The 15,756-nt window shown below is 42.5% G+C and overlaps 1 protein-coding gene across 8 annotated transcripts in view; it reads right to left on the reverse strand.

Annotated features, from left to right (window-relative positions):
• Positions 1-15,756, reverse strand: part of KIF13A (kinesin family member 13A) — a 233,237-nt gene that overhangs the window by 50,352 nt on the left and 167,129 nt on the right. For all 8 annotated transcript variants that reach the window (XM_007973605.3, XM_007973602.3, XM_007973599.3 and 5 more), the window contains exons 17-18: positions 8,116-8,329; positions 320-482 (exon numbers count right to left, since the gene is read on the reverse strand). In XM_007973605.3, the coding sequence (XP_007971796.1) occupies positions 320-482; positions 8,116-8,329 (377 nt within the window). The remainder of the gene's footprint in view (positions 1-319; positions 483-8,115; positions 8,330-15,756) is intronic.

Raw genomic sequence — 15,756 nt, forward strand, 5'->3', positions numbered from 1 at the left:
ACATGCAAAAAAAAAAAAAAAAAAAAAAAAAAAAACCGGTAAAATATGTTTCCAGTTTTATTGTTTTAAAGAAGGCATATAAATTAGGAAGTCCTTCAGCCACTAAAATTCTGTGTATTCTGCTTATTACATAACTAAAAACATCATTTAAATAGCATTCTTACCCAATGAGGTGTATAAAGAATGTCTTGAAAACAATAAATACCTCTGGCTGATACCAGGATCTCCCCAGGAATGTTTCTGGGATTTCAGTTTTAGAACCTGTTTTATAGTATTTACTATTGTACATCTTGCCCTCTCACTTGAAGGACATTCTTACCTTCCTATTGGCACTGAGGTTTGCAGCAGGGATCTGAAGAGTCACTTGGTAATCAGTAAGTTTGCTCATTTCCTCAGCCAGAAAGTTTGCTTCCCTCACCAAGGTGTTAGCTTTAACCAGCTGCTCTCGCAGTTTTGCCAGGCTTTGTCGGAAGAGTTCGTCCCTGCAGTGTCACAGAAAAGGGAATGAGAAAATCAAAAAGAAAACTGCAATCCCGTTTCTAAGTGAGCATCTTATTAGAAAATGGTAGAAAACTCCTCTCGGGCAGTATTTTTTGAACTATTTTACCAGACTACCTCTCATCCTTCCCTCCTGCCCACAGATGGGCTATCTGTTGAGAACTACTGATGGGGAGCAAATTGTTGAGCGACTTAACTGAAAACCATGTTTTAAATTATGTAACATGTGAAAACGATCAGATTGTGATATGAGGATGCAAAAAACTAGTACAGGAATCTTCAGGAAAAACAAACGATGATTATGACTTGTGTGTGCTGAGGGAGGGTGGTGGGGCAGGGAGGGGCTGGCAGATGAGAGAAACCTAGAGTTAGAAGAACAAAGTATTTTTCATGACTTCTGCAGTTGGCAAAAGTCATGCCGTGGTAAGGTAGTTCTGCCGTAGCAGGAATTCTTTTTTTCAACTCTCTGCACAACATTACTTGCTGATAAAAAGTTTCTCTAATATCCCAAATTGGTCAAAATCCTCTTATATGTTCTCTCAGCCCCTTAGCATTCATAGCATTTGCCATAGTTAGAACTTTGCATTTTTACTAGTGTAATTATTTAATACCTGTCTCCTACTAGGCTGTTAAGTGCCCCGGGGCAGGGACCATGTCTTTTTTCGCTTGCACTACACTAGCTCCTGGCCAAGTGCATGACTCATTGTAGGATATTCAAAAAAGGCCCAATGAATAAAGAAAACAGTGCTTCTGGATTTCACATTTGAATCTGGGTTCAAAAGTCACTCCATGTAGCAATTGCTCTGCGCCATATATAACTTCTCTTTTCCACCATTTACACACCGCAGGAAAGTCTTATATCGTAGAAAAATAATGAGCTCAAAGCATCTAAATCTCTACTCCTCACTCGTCACCTTAGAAATGACAGAGGATACATGCTGCGAGGATGCTAATGTAAAGCAAACAGTTTCTTAAAACCATATTACCAGCTGGGGGCAGTGGCTCACGGCTATAATCCCAACACTTTGGGAAGCCGAGGTGGGAGGATCACTTGAGGCCAGGAGTTCAAGACCAGTCTGGGCAACATAGCAAGACCTCATCTCTATTTAAAAAAAAAAAAAAAAAAGAAAAATGGTGATACCATTTTTCTGGTCACCCACGCTTAGATTTGTTCAGTCAGCTCGGTCTCTTCTCTTTTCTACAATGTCCAAAAAGTAAGCCTATTGACTCCTCCTTTGAAGCATCTCCTAAGTCTCTCTGTGTTTTATCATATCCCTGGCTCAGGGCCCTTACACCTTCCCAATAATCTCACAGCACCCAGGCTCTTCTTGCTCCACTGCAAGGCAGTCCTTATCAAGTCCTGCCTTCCCCAGGCCGTTCCTCGGCTCAAGGCCTTGCAGGGCTCCTCTTCTCCCATAAAATAAATCCCAAACTCTGAGTCTGTAGCCTCCCACAACCCCTATCTAATACTTTTGAACTTAATTTTCCCTGCTCTTCCATTAAATTACCTTCTACACCAGTGGTCCCCAACCTTTTTGGCACCAGGGACTAGTTTGATGGAAGACAACTTTTCCATGGACCGAGGTTGGGGAAAGGGAGAGTTTTGGGATGACTCAAGTGCATTATATTTATTGTACACTTTATTTCTACTATTATATTGTAATAGATAATGAAATAATTATACAGCTCACCATAGTGTAGAATCAGTGGGAGCCCTGAGCTTGTTTTCCTGCAACTAGACAGTTCCATCTGGGGCTGATGGTAGACAGTGACAGATCATCAGGCTCAAGACTCTTATAAGGAACATGCAACCTAGATCTCTTGCATATACAGTTCACAACAGGGTTTGTGTTCCTATGAGAATCTGATGCCACTGCTGATCTGACAGGAGGTGGAGCTCAGGCAGTAATGCAAGCGATGGGGAGCAGCTGGGGACACAGATGAAGCTTTGCTTGCTGGCCTACTACTCACCCTCCTGTTGTGCAGCCTGGCTCCTAACAGGCCACGGACCTGTACCAGTTTGTGGTCCAGGGACTAGGGACCCCTGTTCTAGACTACACAAAACAGTTCTTTTGCAGTCTCCCAAATACATCTTATTCTCTTCCATTGCTTTTCATCTGTTCATGCCAATCTGCCCATCCAAAATGTCCTCTACTTTCTCTCTGCTGGTCAAACTCTACCTCTCAAATGCGCTTGAAATCCTTCCTTCTCCCTGAAAATCTCTGTAGAAGACTCAATACATACAATATTTACTAAATACCTACCAGGTGACCACATCATTCTAGGCACTAGGGATACTTCAAAGGATTCCCTGTCCCTTGCAACTCATTTTCCAGGGTAGGAGATAGAAAACAAACAAATAACTATTAATATATAATCCTAATGTTTCCTATTATTCAATGAAACTGTTCTTTAATTTACTATTACGATTTAATTTTTCCACAAGTTTATATCTTGTTTCATACTAGATTCTAAGTGTACAAAGAGAATGAATGACATCTGTGGCTTTCTTTGTAATTCTCACCAGAATTAAATATACTTGATTCTCAACCCATCAATATTAATGTAGGTAAGAGTCCTTCATTATTTCACAACCCATCAACATTTACTTAGGTAAGAGTTCTAGCTTCTTATATAATCACATACAATTAATGACATCTTAATTTTATCCAGTGAAACCTGACAAAAATCAATAATGCAACTATTCTTATGTCTTTGAATGACATTCCCAAAATAGATCTTTATCTTTTTTTTTTCTTCCTTCCTTCCTTCTTTCTCTCCCTCCCTTTTCCTTTCTTTCCTTCTCTCTATCTCTCTTTTTCTTGGAGATAGGGTCTCCCTATGTTGCCCAGGCTGGAGCGCAGTGGCTATTCAGAGGCGTGATCACAGTGCACTATAGCTTCAAACTCCTGGGCTCAAGTGATCCTCCTGCCTCAGCCTCTGGAGTAGCTGAGACTATAGGCCTGTGCCACTGTACCTGGCCTCTACACTTTTCTTTTCTTTTCTTTTTTTTTTAAGAATTTAAGCCCCAAAGAAAATCAATCTGGAATTAAGGGAAATGAAAAAAATATTTTAAACTATTTAACTGAAAAACAATATGATTAAAAGCAAACCACTTTCTTTAACAGATACTTTTGTTTTTTAAAATGTAAATATTTTGACTTATTTTGGGTTCAGGGGTACATGTGCACATTTGTTATATAGGCAAACTCATGACTAAGGGGTTTGATGTATGGATTATTTCATTACCCTGGTAGTAAGCATAGTACTTGACAGTTTTTGTTTTCTTTCTTTCTCTCCCTCCTCCTCCCACAGGCCCCAGTGTCTGTTGTTCCCCTCTTTCTGTCCATCGGTTCCCATGATTTAGCTCTCACTTATTAGTGAGAACACGTGGCATCTGGTTTTCTGTTCCTGCATTTGTTTTCTAAGAATAATGGCTTCCAGTTCCATCCATGTTCCTGCAAAGGACATGATCTTGTTCTTTTTCATGGCTGCATAGTATTCCATGGTATACATGTACCACATTTTCTTTATCCAGTCTATTGTTGGACATTCAGGTTAATTCCATGTCTTTCCTACTGTGAACAGTGCTGCAATGAATATACACGTACATGTGTCTTTATGGTAGAACAACTTATATTTCTTTGGGTATATACCCAGTAGTGAGATGGCTGGGTGAAAAGATAGTTCTGTTTTTAGCTCTCCGAAAAATTGCCACATTGCTTTCCACAATGGTTGAATTAATTTACACTCTCACCAACAGTGTATAAGGGTTCCCTTTTCTTTGCAACTTTGCCAGAATCTCTTATTTTTTTACTTTTTAATAATAGCCATTCTGACTGGTGTAAGATGGTATCTCATTGTGGTTTTGATTTGCATTTCCCTAATCATTAGTGATAATGAACACTTTTTAATATGCTTTGTTGGCCACATGTATGTCTTCTTTTGAAGACACTTTTGCTTTTATCTTTTATATTGTTTAGTAAATAGAAAGGATATCAATGGGTACAATTATACCAGTTATCCTTAAACAGCTTGGCATAAAGTCACCAGCTCATAGTAAATGTGTAAAAGGCAGCTCTTCAGAAAAAGGACCATCTGATAACCTTTTTCTGTTTCTTCCAGGCACAATAAAGTATAACAAGTAACATAACACCTGGTGCAGTGGCTCATGCCTATAATCCCAGCACTTTGGGAGGCCGAGGCGGGTGGATCACCTGAGGTCAGGGGTTGGAGGCCAGCCTGGCCAACATGGTGAAACCCTGTCTCTACTAAAAATACAAAATTAGCCAGGTGTGGCAGGAGAATAGCTTGAACCTGGGAGGTGGAAGTTGCAGTGAGCAGAGATCATGCCATTGCACTCAAGCCTGGGTGACAAGAGCAAAACTCCATCTCAGAAAAAAGAGTAACAGAAGTATGATAAATCTTCCTATTTCAGTATACAGACAGATGAGTGGGTAGCTCCTGGGGAAAATATAATTGACTCCCTTCTCTTTATTTAACATTAACAAGTACATGACTGTTGCAAGTCTTTCACTGCAGGGCAGGTTCCCTTTTCTCCTCTTGGGAGTCACCTTCCCTGGGTGTGTCTGTGTTCTGCATCTCATTGCTAGTGAGAGATGCAGTGTGTGTGTGTGAGTTACAGGAAGAGCTCTAGAGTCAGACTGCCACGGCTCTGATCCCATCGCCCAACTTACCAGCAAACTGACCATCTGGGTAAATCATTTAACCTCTCAGCCTCAGTTTCCTTATGTGTAAAGGCAGTAGCAGTTGTGAGGATTAGAGGAATACAGGAACAGCAATTAGTACCTGGCACATGGTTTAAAATGGTCTATAGATATAAGGTGTTGCTGTGTTGCTTTTTTTTTTTTTTTTGGAGACACAGTCTTGCTTTGTCACCCAAGCTAGAGTGCAGTGGTGCGATCTCAGATCACTGCAACCTCCGCCTCCTGGATTCAAGCAATTCTTCTGCCTCAACCTCCTGAGTAGCTGGGATTATAGGCACCTGCCACCACACCCAGCTAATTTTTGTATTTTTAGTAGAGACAGGGTTTCATCATCTTGGCCAGGCTGGTCTTGAACTCCTGACCTCATGATCCACCCGCCTCAGCCTCCCAAACTGCTGGGATCACAGGCATGAGCCACTGCGCCTGGCCAGGTGCTGCTTTTATTACTACTATTAATTATTATCATAACACAGGTGTTATTAGGAGGCTACAGAGAGACCTGGGTGCAAACTCTGGTTTTTTCATTTACTAGATGGTTGATTAAGGCAGGATATTTAAACTGACTGCCTGACCTATAAGACAGAGATAATAGTTCCTATGGCATACTGCTGCTGGGATGTTAATAAAATGCCTGGACTATGGCAAGAACACAACAGAAGTCTTCAATAACCTATTGTCCTTATTATGGCAGTCATGATTATTATTATTACCATTTCCTCTACTGTAGGGTCCAGCCCTACTGGGTCTGTGGATTTTTCTCCTCATGCACAGAGATGAGAGATCGTAGAAATAAAGACACAAGACAAAGAGACAGAAGAAAAGACAGCTGGGCCCGGGGGGCCACTACTACCTAGACATGGAGACCGGTAGTGGCCCCGAATGCCTGGCTGTGCTGTTACTTATTGGACAAGGGGGCAGGGTAAGGAGTGTGAGCCATCTCCAATGATAGGCAAGTTCACGCAAGTCACATGTCCACTGGACAGGGGGCCCTTCCCTGTTTGGCAGCCAAGGCGGAGACAGAGAGGACAGCTTACGCCATTATTTCTTCTATGTATTTCAAATACTTTCAGTACTTTCACTAATTGTATTACTGCTATCTAGAAGGCAGAGCCAGGTGTACAGGGTGGAACATGAAAGCAGACCGGGGGCGTGACCACTGAAGCACAGCATCACAGGGAGACGGTTAGGCCTCCGGATGGCTGCGGGCGGGTCTGACTGATGTCAGGCCTTCTACAAGAGGTGGTGGAGCAGAGTCTTCTCTAACTCTCCCGGGGAAAGGGAGACTCCTTTTCCCGGTCTGCTAAGTAACCGGTGCCTTCCCCAGGCACTGACACTACCGCTAGACCAAGGCCCGCTAGGTAACGGGCGCCTTCCCAGGCACTGGCATTACTGCTAGACCAGGGAGCCCTCTAGTGGCCCTGTCCGGGCATAACAGAGGGCTCACACTTGTCTTCTAGTCACTTCTCACCTTGTCCCTTCAGCTTCTATCTCTGTATGGCCTCGTTTTTCCTAGGTTACAATTGTAGAACAAAGATTATTATAATATCGGAAGAAAGAGTAATGCTACAAACTAATGATTAATGACACATATATAATCATATCTATAATCTATTTCTAGGGTAACTATTCTTGTTCTATATATTTTCTTTATTACACTGGAACAGCTTGTGCCCTCGGTCTCTTGCCTTGGCACCTGGGTGGCTTGCTGCCCACACTCCACCACTCTCTCCTTTGAGAGTTCTGATATAAATATTTTAAAGTCATAAATCTTTTATTTTTAGTCAGGTTCTTTTTTTTTTTGAGATAAAGTCTCACTCTTGTCACCCAGGCTGGAGTGCAATGGTGCAATCTTGGCTCACTGTAACCTTCCCTTCCTGGGTTCAAGTGATTCTCCTGCCTCAGCCTCCCAAGTAGCTGGGATTACAGGCGCCTGCCAGCATGCCCAGCTAATTTTTATATTTTTAGTAGAGACAGGGTTTCACCATGTTAGCCAGGTTGGTCTTTAACTCCTGACCTCAGGCGATCCACCCGCCTTGGCCTCCCAAAGTGTTGGGATTACGGGCGTGAGCCACTGCGCCCAGCCTGAGTCAGGTCAAGTTCTTTCTCTGTCACCCAGGCTGGAGTGTGGTGGCACGATCGCAGCTCACTGAAGCCTTGATCTCTGGGGCTCAAGTGACCCTCCTACCTCAGCCTCCGAAGGAGCTGGGATTATAGGCACGAGCCACCATGCCTGGCTAATTTTTTATTTTTTGTAGAGACAAGGTCTCGCTATGTTGCCCAGGCTGGTCTTAAACTCCTGGGCTCAAGCAACCCTCCCAGTGACCTTATAGGCATGCGCTACCACACCTGGCTAATTTTTATTTTTGGTAGAGACAAGGTTTCACTATGTAGCCTAGGCTGGTTTCAAACTCCTGGGCTCAAGTGATCCTCCTGCCTCAGCCTCCCCAAAGTGCTAGGATTACAGGTGTGAGCCACTGCACCCAGCCATAAATCTTAAACTTTCACATTTAGTAGATTAATCAGCACTGAAGTTGTATTTAAATAGATTCAAAAGCATAGGAAATAAGAAAAAAATGCTTTTGTGTTAAATAAATTATTCAAACTTTCTAAATTTCAATACTTACCTGTATAACCCTTGCAACCTGGCACCATTTTTACTGAAGGGTAAAGGGTTGTGAGGGTAGGAGGGGTCTTTAACAGCCAACATTATAGTAAACATACTTAGGGTGGGCAATATCTGTGAAAGGAAAAGCTAATAGGCAATAAGTCAGATATGGGATTAAGAGTTCTCTCATTGCTAGGTTTGTCCCTGACATGTCTCACAAACCCCTCCCTCAAAGCCCATGGCCTAGGGGCCTTGATTCTGGGCTGCCCGCATTGCAGTTCTTACCTCTCTTCTGCCCACTGGGTCACCTTCTGTTGTGCTGTCTGGCTGCTGTAGGCCAGGCGGTCAGGGCCGCTGCTCTGTGGCTGCCTGTCGGGGGAGAGCTGCTGGCGGAGTTGCTCCAGTTCCCGCTCATACATGAGCCGCTGCTCCTCCAGGGCACTTCTCTTTTCTTCTAGGTATTGTTTCTCCAGGACCTGAACGACGTTTTGAACTGGGTCTAGGGAGCCAAGAGACAAGGCAAGGTGTCTTAGTGGTGGCTAAAACAAGCATTCATCCCAAGCACTGCAGCCCGTCGGGGCTTCCTCTAGTAAGGAGTCTAGCCAGTTAATACACTTTATGTGAGAGGCCTGTGGGGCCACATCAGGGAAATCCTCTCAAATTCTTTGTTACTGACATTGCAGATAAATGCCCTTTATATGTATACATTCTCCACATCCTCTATGTTACTTTCTTCAATTTGATGAGCTCATCCTAACGTTTAGATAAATCATTAATCTACTACCAAGAGATAGGGGAAGAAAGGGGAATGTGATCTTATCCACTGGGAAGAAAAACTTCATGAAATCTAGGACCACTCCAAACACAGAAGCACATAATATTTGATCTTTCTTTATGGTAATTCATTTCTATGTCCATTTAATATCAGTTTTGGTATATGACAAAGATTTATGACTTTCACCACAAATCTTATTAATTACTCTTGAATTTCTCTAAGGTGGGAGGAAACTTATAGATCACAGCATATGTTTGAAAATATTGGTTAGGGATATGGTCTGGCAATTTCTCAGACTAGTATCTAAAAGGACAATTCACTTGCAAAAATAATAAAAACTTGTTTCTAACATCTCACGTGTACAGATACAGAGCTCACCACCATGCACATGGGTGAATAGGTATAGATGTACTAACAGATCCTGCTCCAATGAGTTACCCTGATGGCTGCGGTGTAGGTAAATCCTAATGGGCTGGGCAGGACATTGACTTGGTAATGACCAGTGAGCTGGATACTCTGGAGAAAGACCAAGGCTCTGGTCACATGCACAAAAGGAGAAAGTTACCGACGTCACTAAGTGAGGACAGTGTAGGGAAGGAGAATGTTACACAAGCTCAATAGTAGAACAAGAAAATCACCATCACAGTTAATATTTCCCAGAACTATATTGGACTGAGAAATGCATTCTCAGACTAGCCTGGCACATGATTTCCTCCTTGTACATTCACACATTTGCCTGCTATTCAGTGCCATTTATGCTGTATCCCCACACACTGGCACTCGGTTTAATTTCCAGAAGAGAAGCTGAAAATTAAAGTGACTCAGGAGGAATTTTTATATCACCTGATTGCTATTGACTGATTTTTCCAAGATACCCTATCAACTTGTAAAATACACATGTAAATTGCACTTATTTTCTATATTAGTAGTAAGAGAAAAAGATAACATGTTAGCTTCAAAAAATAGTTAAATAATTCAAAACAAAAAGAACCAATTTTTTAAAAATCACAAGAAAAGCTCAGTATAGGTGAGTTGTTTTAATACAAATGACAACCACAACGGCAACAATAACCCTACTAGCTCCTGGCTACATCTCAGGTAGAGGCTCTATCTGCACTGCATGCATCAGCTCATGAAAGCTTTGCAACAAGCCTAAGTGTGGATACATCCCGATTTTAAAAACAAGGAAACTGGGGCTCATAAAGGCTAAATAGCTGATTTACATCATGCAGCTACAAAGTGACAGGGTCAGGTTTTGAACTCAGATAACTAATTGGCTGGGATAGGACATTCACTTGGTAATAAACTGATGTTGTATTCTTACCTCCAATGTTTTGCTTACAATTAGTCTTTTGCAAAAATTCTAAAATTCAGCATTTTTTTCAAAGCAAAATAGTTTTCTTTGAGTCCTGAAATGAGTCCCTAAAATATATCACTTAAAAAGCTGATGGAAAACAAACTGGGGGACGGGCATGTTGGCTCACCCCTGTAATGCCAGCACTTCGAGAGGCTGAAGTGGCCGATCACTTGAGGTCAGGAGTTCAAGAACTGCCTGGCCAACATGGTGAAACCCTGTCTCTACTAAAAACTAGCTGGGCATGGTGGCATGTGCCTATAGTCCCAGCTACTTGGGAGGCTGAGGCAGAACTGCTTGAACCCAGAGGCGGAGGTTGCAGTGAGCTGAGATCGTGCCATTGCACTCCACCCTGGGTGACAAAGTGAGACTCCATCCCCCGTCCACCAAAAAAAAAAAAAATAATAAATAAATAAAAAATAAAAAATAAATAAACGGGGGGAAAAAACCCAAACCAAAAAACAAACAAAAAATCTTATGCAAAGGTAGATCCTGGGTGGGTAAAACATTATCTATATAATAATAACCTATGTATTCCTAAGCATCAGAACTTCTGACAAAGTCCTATAACTTCTTAAAAAAATATGAGAAATATGGTAAAATTTTTTGAGGGCATCTGAAGACATTTTAAATGTAAGCTCTAGAGAGGAAAAGTTCTCTCAGAATTAAAAAAAATATACACACATATTTCTCAAACAGTATATAGGCTCTGGGCTTAAAAAAAGAAAGGACAGGGTGCCACAGTACTTGCTGTCCATTTATATTTAGATAGAGCCCAACTGTCCTAACAGTGTTTATAAATCTTTTTCAGAGAAACTGGAAAACACACCATTTTATAAAATTGCATTATAGGGTTTTTGCTACGAGATTCTGAATAAGATACATAATCCACATTTCCATTGTTAGTCAGTAGTGCAGAAACACACATGATCCCAAATGACTGAGACAGAGGGGATCTCACCCCATGGTTCCATGCTGACACAGGCCACGTGAGTGAGGCTGTTCAAAACTGCACCAGCAGCTGTCATGACGCAGCACTACCACTACTCACCAGGCGTGACGAGTGGCCACAAATCGAAGTGCAAATACAGAAGAGAGAGCAACTCAACGCGTCCTTCCTCTGAGACTCCCACAGTAGAGTCTTGCAAGCTGCGTACCCGGAACTCCCAGATCTGCCCTCACCACACACAGCTATGGTGGAGGTCTAGGGGCTGGGTTTTTGTTTCACCTCTGATCCCTAACATTAGTCTGGAAACACCTTTCTCACGGACATGTTTGATGACATTTTCTTTTCAAATCAATTAACCAGTTTCAAGTCTTTACTCCTACATGCAGCATATTTTAAAACAGACCATCCAGATGAGCAAGTCAATCTGACTCTATGTTGTGGCCCAGGACAGAAGCCAAAGATTATTTGGCCCTTTCTCAAAATACCAACCAAATATTGAGAGATTGTCCACAGGTTTATTTTTCCTATCACTTTCTTTCTCTTGAACAAACTGTTTTAAATACTGAGCCAGGTGCCCAAAGCCAAGATCTCAAAGAGGTAAGTATTTTAGGAAAAAAGAAAGGCCCACATTTAGTTTGGGCACAGCACTTTCTCATCCTCATTAGTTTTTTTTTTTACTTAGTAGGTAACTATGCAATGAGCTCAAACCGACCCATCATCCCAAGGATGGAAAGGAGAAAACGGCAGTGGTAGTGGTGCCGGTAGTGGGGTATTTATATGAGAAACAGAATTAGAATTAATCCACACCAAAATGTCTAAAAAACTGAACTGAGGGGAAATAGATCTTTGGAGAAAAAAAGAACTATCTGATCCCAGATGGAACAAACTGGCACTATGTATGAACCTTTGTCAGCCCCTTAATTGTTCTTTATTTTTTAAAATGTTTTATAGAGATAAGTCTCACTATGTTGCCCAGGCTGGTCTCGAACTCCTGGCCTCAAGCAATCCTCCCACGCTGGCTTCCCAAAGTGCTGGGATTACAGGAGAGAGCCATTGCGCTTGGCAAAGTTGCTCTTTCTTTAGAGCTGCCATTGACACTGAAAAAAGAGATGATTCTTATTTTGTCTGATTCCAATTTCAAACCCTTGTGAAGAAGGCATTATTGTCCACAAATACTAGGTTTCTTTTTACTTTTAATTCAAATGAATTGGGTTTTAGATCAGTATTTACTCTAGAAACTAAAAAATACATTATTCTTACCTATTACTGGGATAATGTCGGTGAATATATATCTGCAAGTACTACTGACCTGAATTGCTTCGCTGTCAACAGCAATAAAGCCATCAATAACAGCAGTAATAACACCAATAATACTTTTCAATGCTGTTGCAAGCATAGAGAAGAACAGCTGCTGTTAGAGTTGAACCAAAATCTGGGAGGCAAATGGAATTGGGACATGGTGTGTGTGTATCTATGTGTTGGGATGGGGTGTTCATAATTGAAAAGAACATTCCTCAATAAAGAATACAGGGCACCTTCATCAGCCAGAAAACTCCAGCTTCTTCCCAATCATGTTAGTTAGATTTTTGCCAAAGCATGGAGCATGAACATCAATCAACAGCACTGCTAAAAACCAGCCAAGCTCCCTCATGCCAATGCCAATCAGTTAAAAACCTTTATCCCAGTGTTTGTGGAGGACCTTCGTCTGAAACCACATGAGAGGGAAGAGGATCTTCAAATAAGACCACCAAGGGGATGACCACCAGGCAGACAGGCTTATTATCGGGAAGCCACCTAGCAGTAGAGGAGAATCACAGTGAACACCGTCCAGCGGCCAGCACGGCAGCACTTGCATCAAAGACTGTGTGTATGCCCCAAAGGGAAGCTCCACTGGAACTGGGTAAAGGATGGGGTAGCGGGAAACATGACTTCCTTTATTTTTTTATTTTTATTTTTTTTTGAGATGAAGTCTTGCTCTGTCACCCAGGCTGAAGTGCAATGGCGCAATCTCACCTCTAACTGCGGCCTCCACCTCTCAGGTTCAAGTGATGCTCCTGTCTCAGCCTCCTGAATAGCTGAGACTACAGGCACGCATCACCAAGCCTGGCTAAATTTTTGTATTTTTAAGACAGACTGGGATTCACCATGTTGGCTAGGCTGGTCTCGAACTCCTGACCTCAAGTGATCCATCCACTTCAGCCTCCCAAAGTACTAGGATTATAAGTGTGAGCCACTGTGCCCGGCCATAAATATAACTTCTACATGGACAAAATCAACACTAGAGAGCAAGGCCTGATGTGGGATACAAAAGAATAACTCACGTTAACACTGTGTACCAGGCCACTGATGACTCTAATTGGTGTGGCTGAGAGGATCAGAGGAATTAACAAATGCTTACTAAATACTCATTGGTTATTGAAGGAGTTAATTTATATATAAGAAGGTAGTAATTGATTAAAATAAGAAACCTATGATCTGGGATGGCTAAATGGTGAAACCAATACCACCTGTAAACTCTGCAGTTAGCGACTAGAGATGTCTAGATTCTGTAACATCAGCTGAAGCCATGAGCTCTCTCCAATGGGAGTTCTTCCACCTGGAGTTTAGAGTCTACATCCTCCTGGACACCCTGTGTTCACTCAGGCGTCCAAAAGATCACTCACAGGAGCTTATCGCTCAGGCAGGTAGTCACATGACCCATCAATGTGATTCTGATGTCTCAATATCACTTTGGAATGTCTTTGGGATTCCTCCCAATTGGTGGGGAAGTGGCAGAGTGGAATGAAGCTTGATTTCTAGCTATGGTCCACCCTGCACTGCAGGGCCCAAAGCCCCAGTGGCTAATCGTAACACTCTACTCTGTTTAAAGATAGAAATTGCCAAACTTCTCTCATAAAGTTATTTCCCACTTTTTTCTTTGTGGTTCTATCATTTTTTTTTTTTTCCTTGGCAGACAGAGTTTTGCTCTTGTTGCCCAGGCTGAAGTGCAATGGTGCGATCTCGGTTCGCTGCAACCTCTGCCTCCCAGGTTCAAGTGATTCTCCTGCCACAGCCTCCTGGATAGCTAGGATTATGGGCACCTGCCACCATGCCTGGCGAATTTTTTTTTTTAATCTTTTTTTTGTATTTTTAGAGACGGGTTTCGCCATGTTGGCCAGGCTGGTCTTGAACTCCTGACCTCAGGTAAGCCACTTGCCTCAACCTCCCAAAGTGCTGGGATTATAGGCAAGAGCCACCGTGCCTGGCCTCTATACTCTTTATATAAATACATTACACTTGTTTTTCACAGTCTGGCTTTTTCTCTGTCTCTCTCTCTCTCCACTCCCACCCCTGCCTCCTTCCTCCCTCCCTCCCTTTTTCCTTCCTTTCCTTTCTTTTTTTGAAACAGACTCTTGCTTTGTTGCTCAGGCTGGAGTATAGTGGTGTGAACTCAGCTCACTGCAACCTCCGCCTCTCAGGTTCAAGTGGTTCTCGTGCTTCGGCCTCCCGAGTAGCTAGGATTTCAGGCATGCACCACCACGCCTGGCTAATTTTTGTGTTTTTAGTAGAGACGGGGTTTCTCCATGTTAGCCAGGCTGGTCTCGAATTCCTGGCCTCAAGTAATCTGCCTGCCTCAGCCTCCCAAAGTGCTGGGATTACAGGTGCGCACCACCATGCCTGGCTAATTTCTGTATTTTTAGTTGAGATGGGGTTTCACTATGTTGCCCAGACTGGTCTTCAAGTCCTGGCCTCAAGTGTTCTGCCCGTTTTCGCCTCTTAAAGTGCTGGGATTACAGATGTGAGCCATCATGCCTGGACTTTAATTTATATATATATATATATATATTTTTTTTTTTTTTGATAAGGAATCTCATTTTATCACCCAGACTGGAGTGCAGTGATGCGATCTTGGCTCAGCCTCTGCCTCCTTGGTTCAAGCGATTCTCCTGCCTCAGCCTTCCCAGTAGCTGTGATCACAGCCATGTGCCACTATGCCTGGCTAACTTTTGTATTTTTGTAGATACTAGGTTTTGCCATGTTGGTCAGGCTCGTCTCGAACTCCTGACCTCAGGTGATCTGCCCACCCTGGCCTCCCAAAGTGCTGAGATTACAGATGTGAGTCACCACGCCCAACCCTTTATTTCATCTTTATAATTAAAAAAAAGAGGCCCCCTAGGCAAAAACTTCATAATCAGAAATCAATGAAAAGGCCAAAAACTTTATTCCTGCAACAGAATCCCCAATTTGATATGCCAGATATCTGACTGGTAATTCTCTCACCATGTGCTTGCCTTGGCAGCACATATGCCAAAATTCTCTATGCTCAAATTCTTCCCAGATAGGCTCAAAGAGTAAAGTGAGAAAGCCACTGTTTAAGGGAAGAGCTCAACTGTGAAAAACAAAATGCTCTTCAAGCCTCCTGTCAGGTAGAGGCAGCCTGTGGCCATCAGGACCCTGGAGGTCCACCCTGGTTCAAGTTAGGGAACCTCAGGTGCCCCAAATCAGATATTTGGGATGGGGAGGTTGGACTGAGCCTACTTTTCTCAGGTGCCCCTAAACAGCCTACCTTTCTCAGGTGCCCCTCAGTTTTATCCTCATAAAATCGTTCTAGTCCTAGAAATGTCATCTGCTGGTTGGTAACAGGAGAAAACTGCTGTCTGGCTTCTAAGTCCCAGTCATCAAGTCTAGTAATTAAGAGACTGGGTGATGGGATAAGAAAGGGCACATTTATAAAACAGCAAAAAAGGAAAGAATTTGGTGTCTATTTTATTTAATGCAGGCAGGTGTGTACAGGCACAGAAGAAGAAAGAAAAGGTGAAGGAACACAGACTTTCAGACGTGAAACTTGGAGTATAAGTCAAACAAAGA

Source organism: Chlorocebus sabaeus, chromosome 17 (genome assembly GCF_047675955.1).
Source record: "Chlorocebus sabaeus isolate Y175 chromosome 17, mChlSab1.0.hap1, whole genome shotgun sequence".
Classification (NCBI taxonomy): domain Eukaryota; kingdom Metazoa; phylum Chordata; class Mammalia; order Primates; family Cercopithecidae; genus Chlorocebus; species Chlorocebus sabaeus.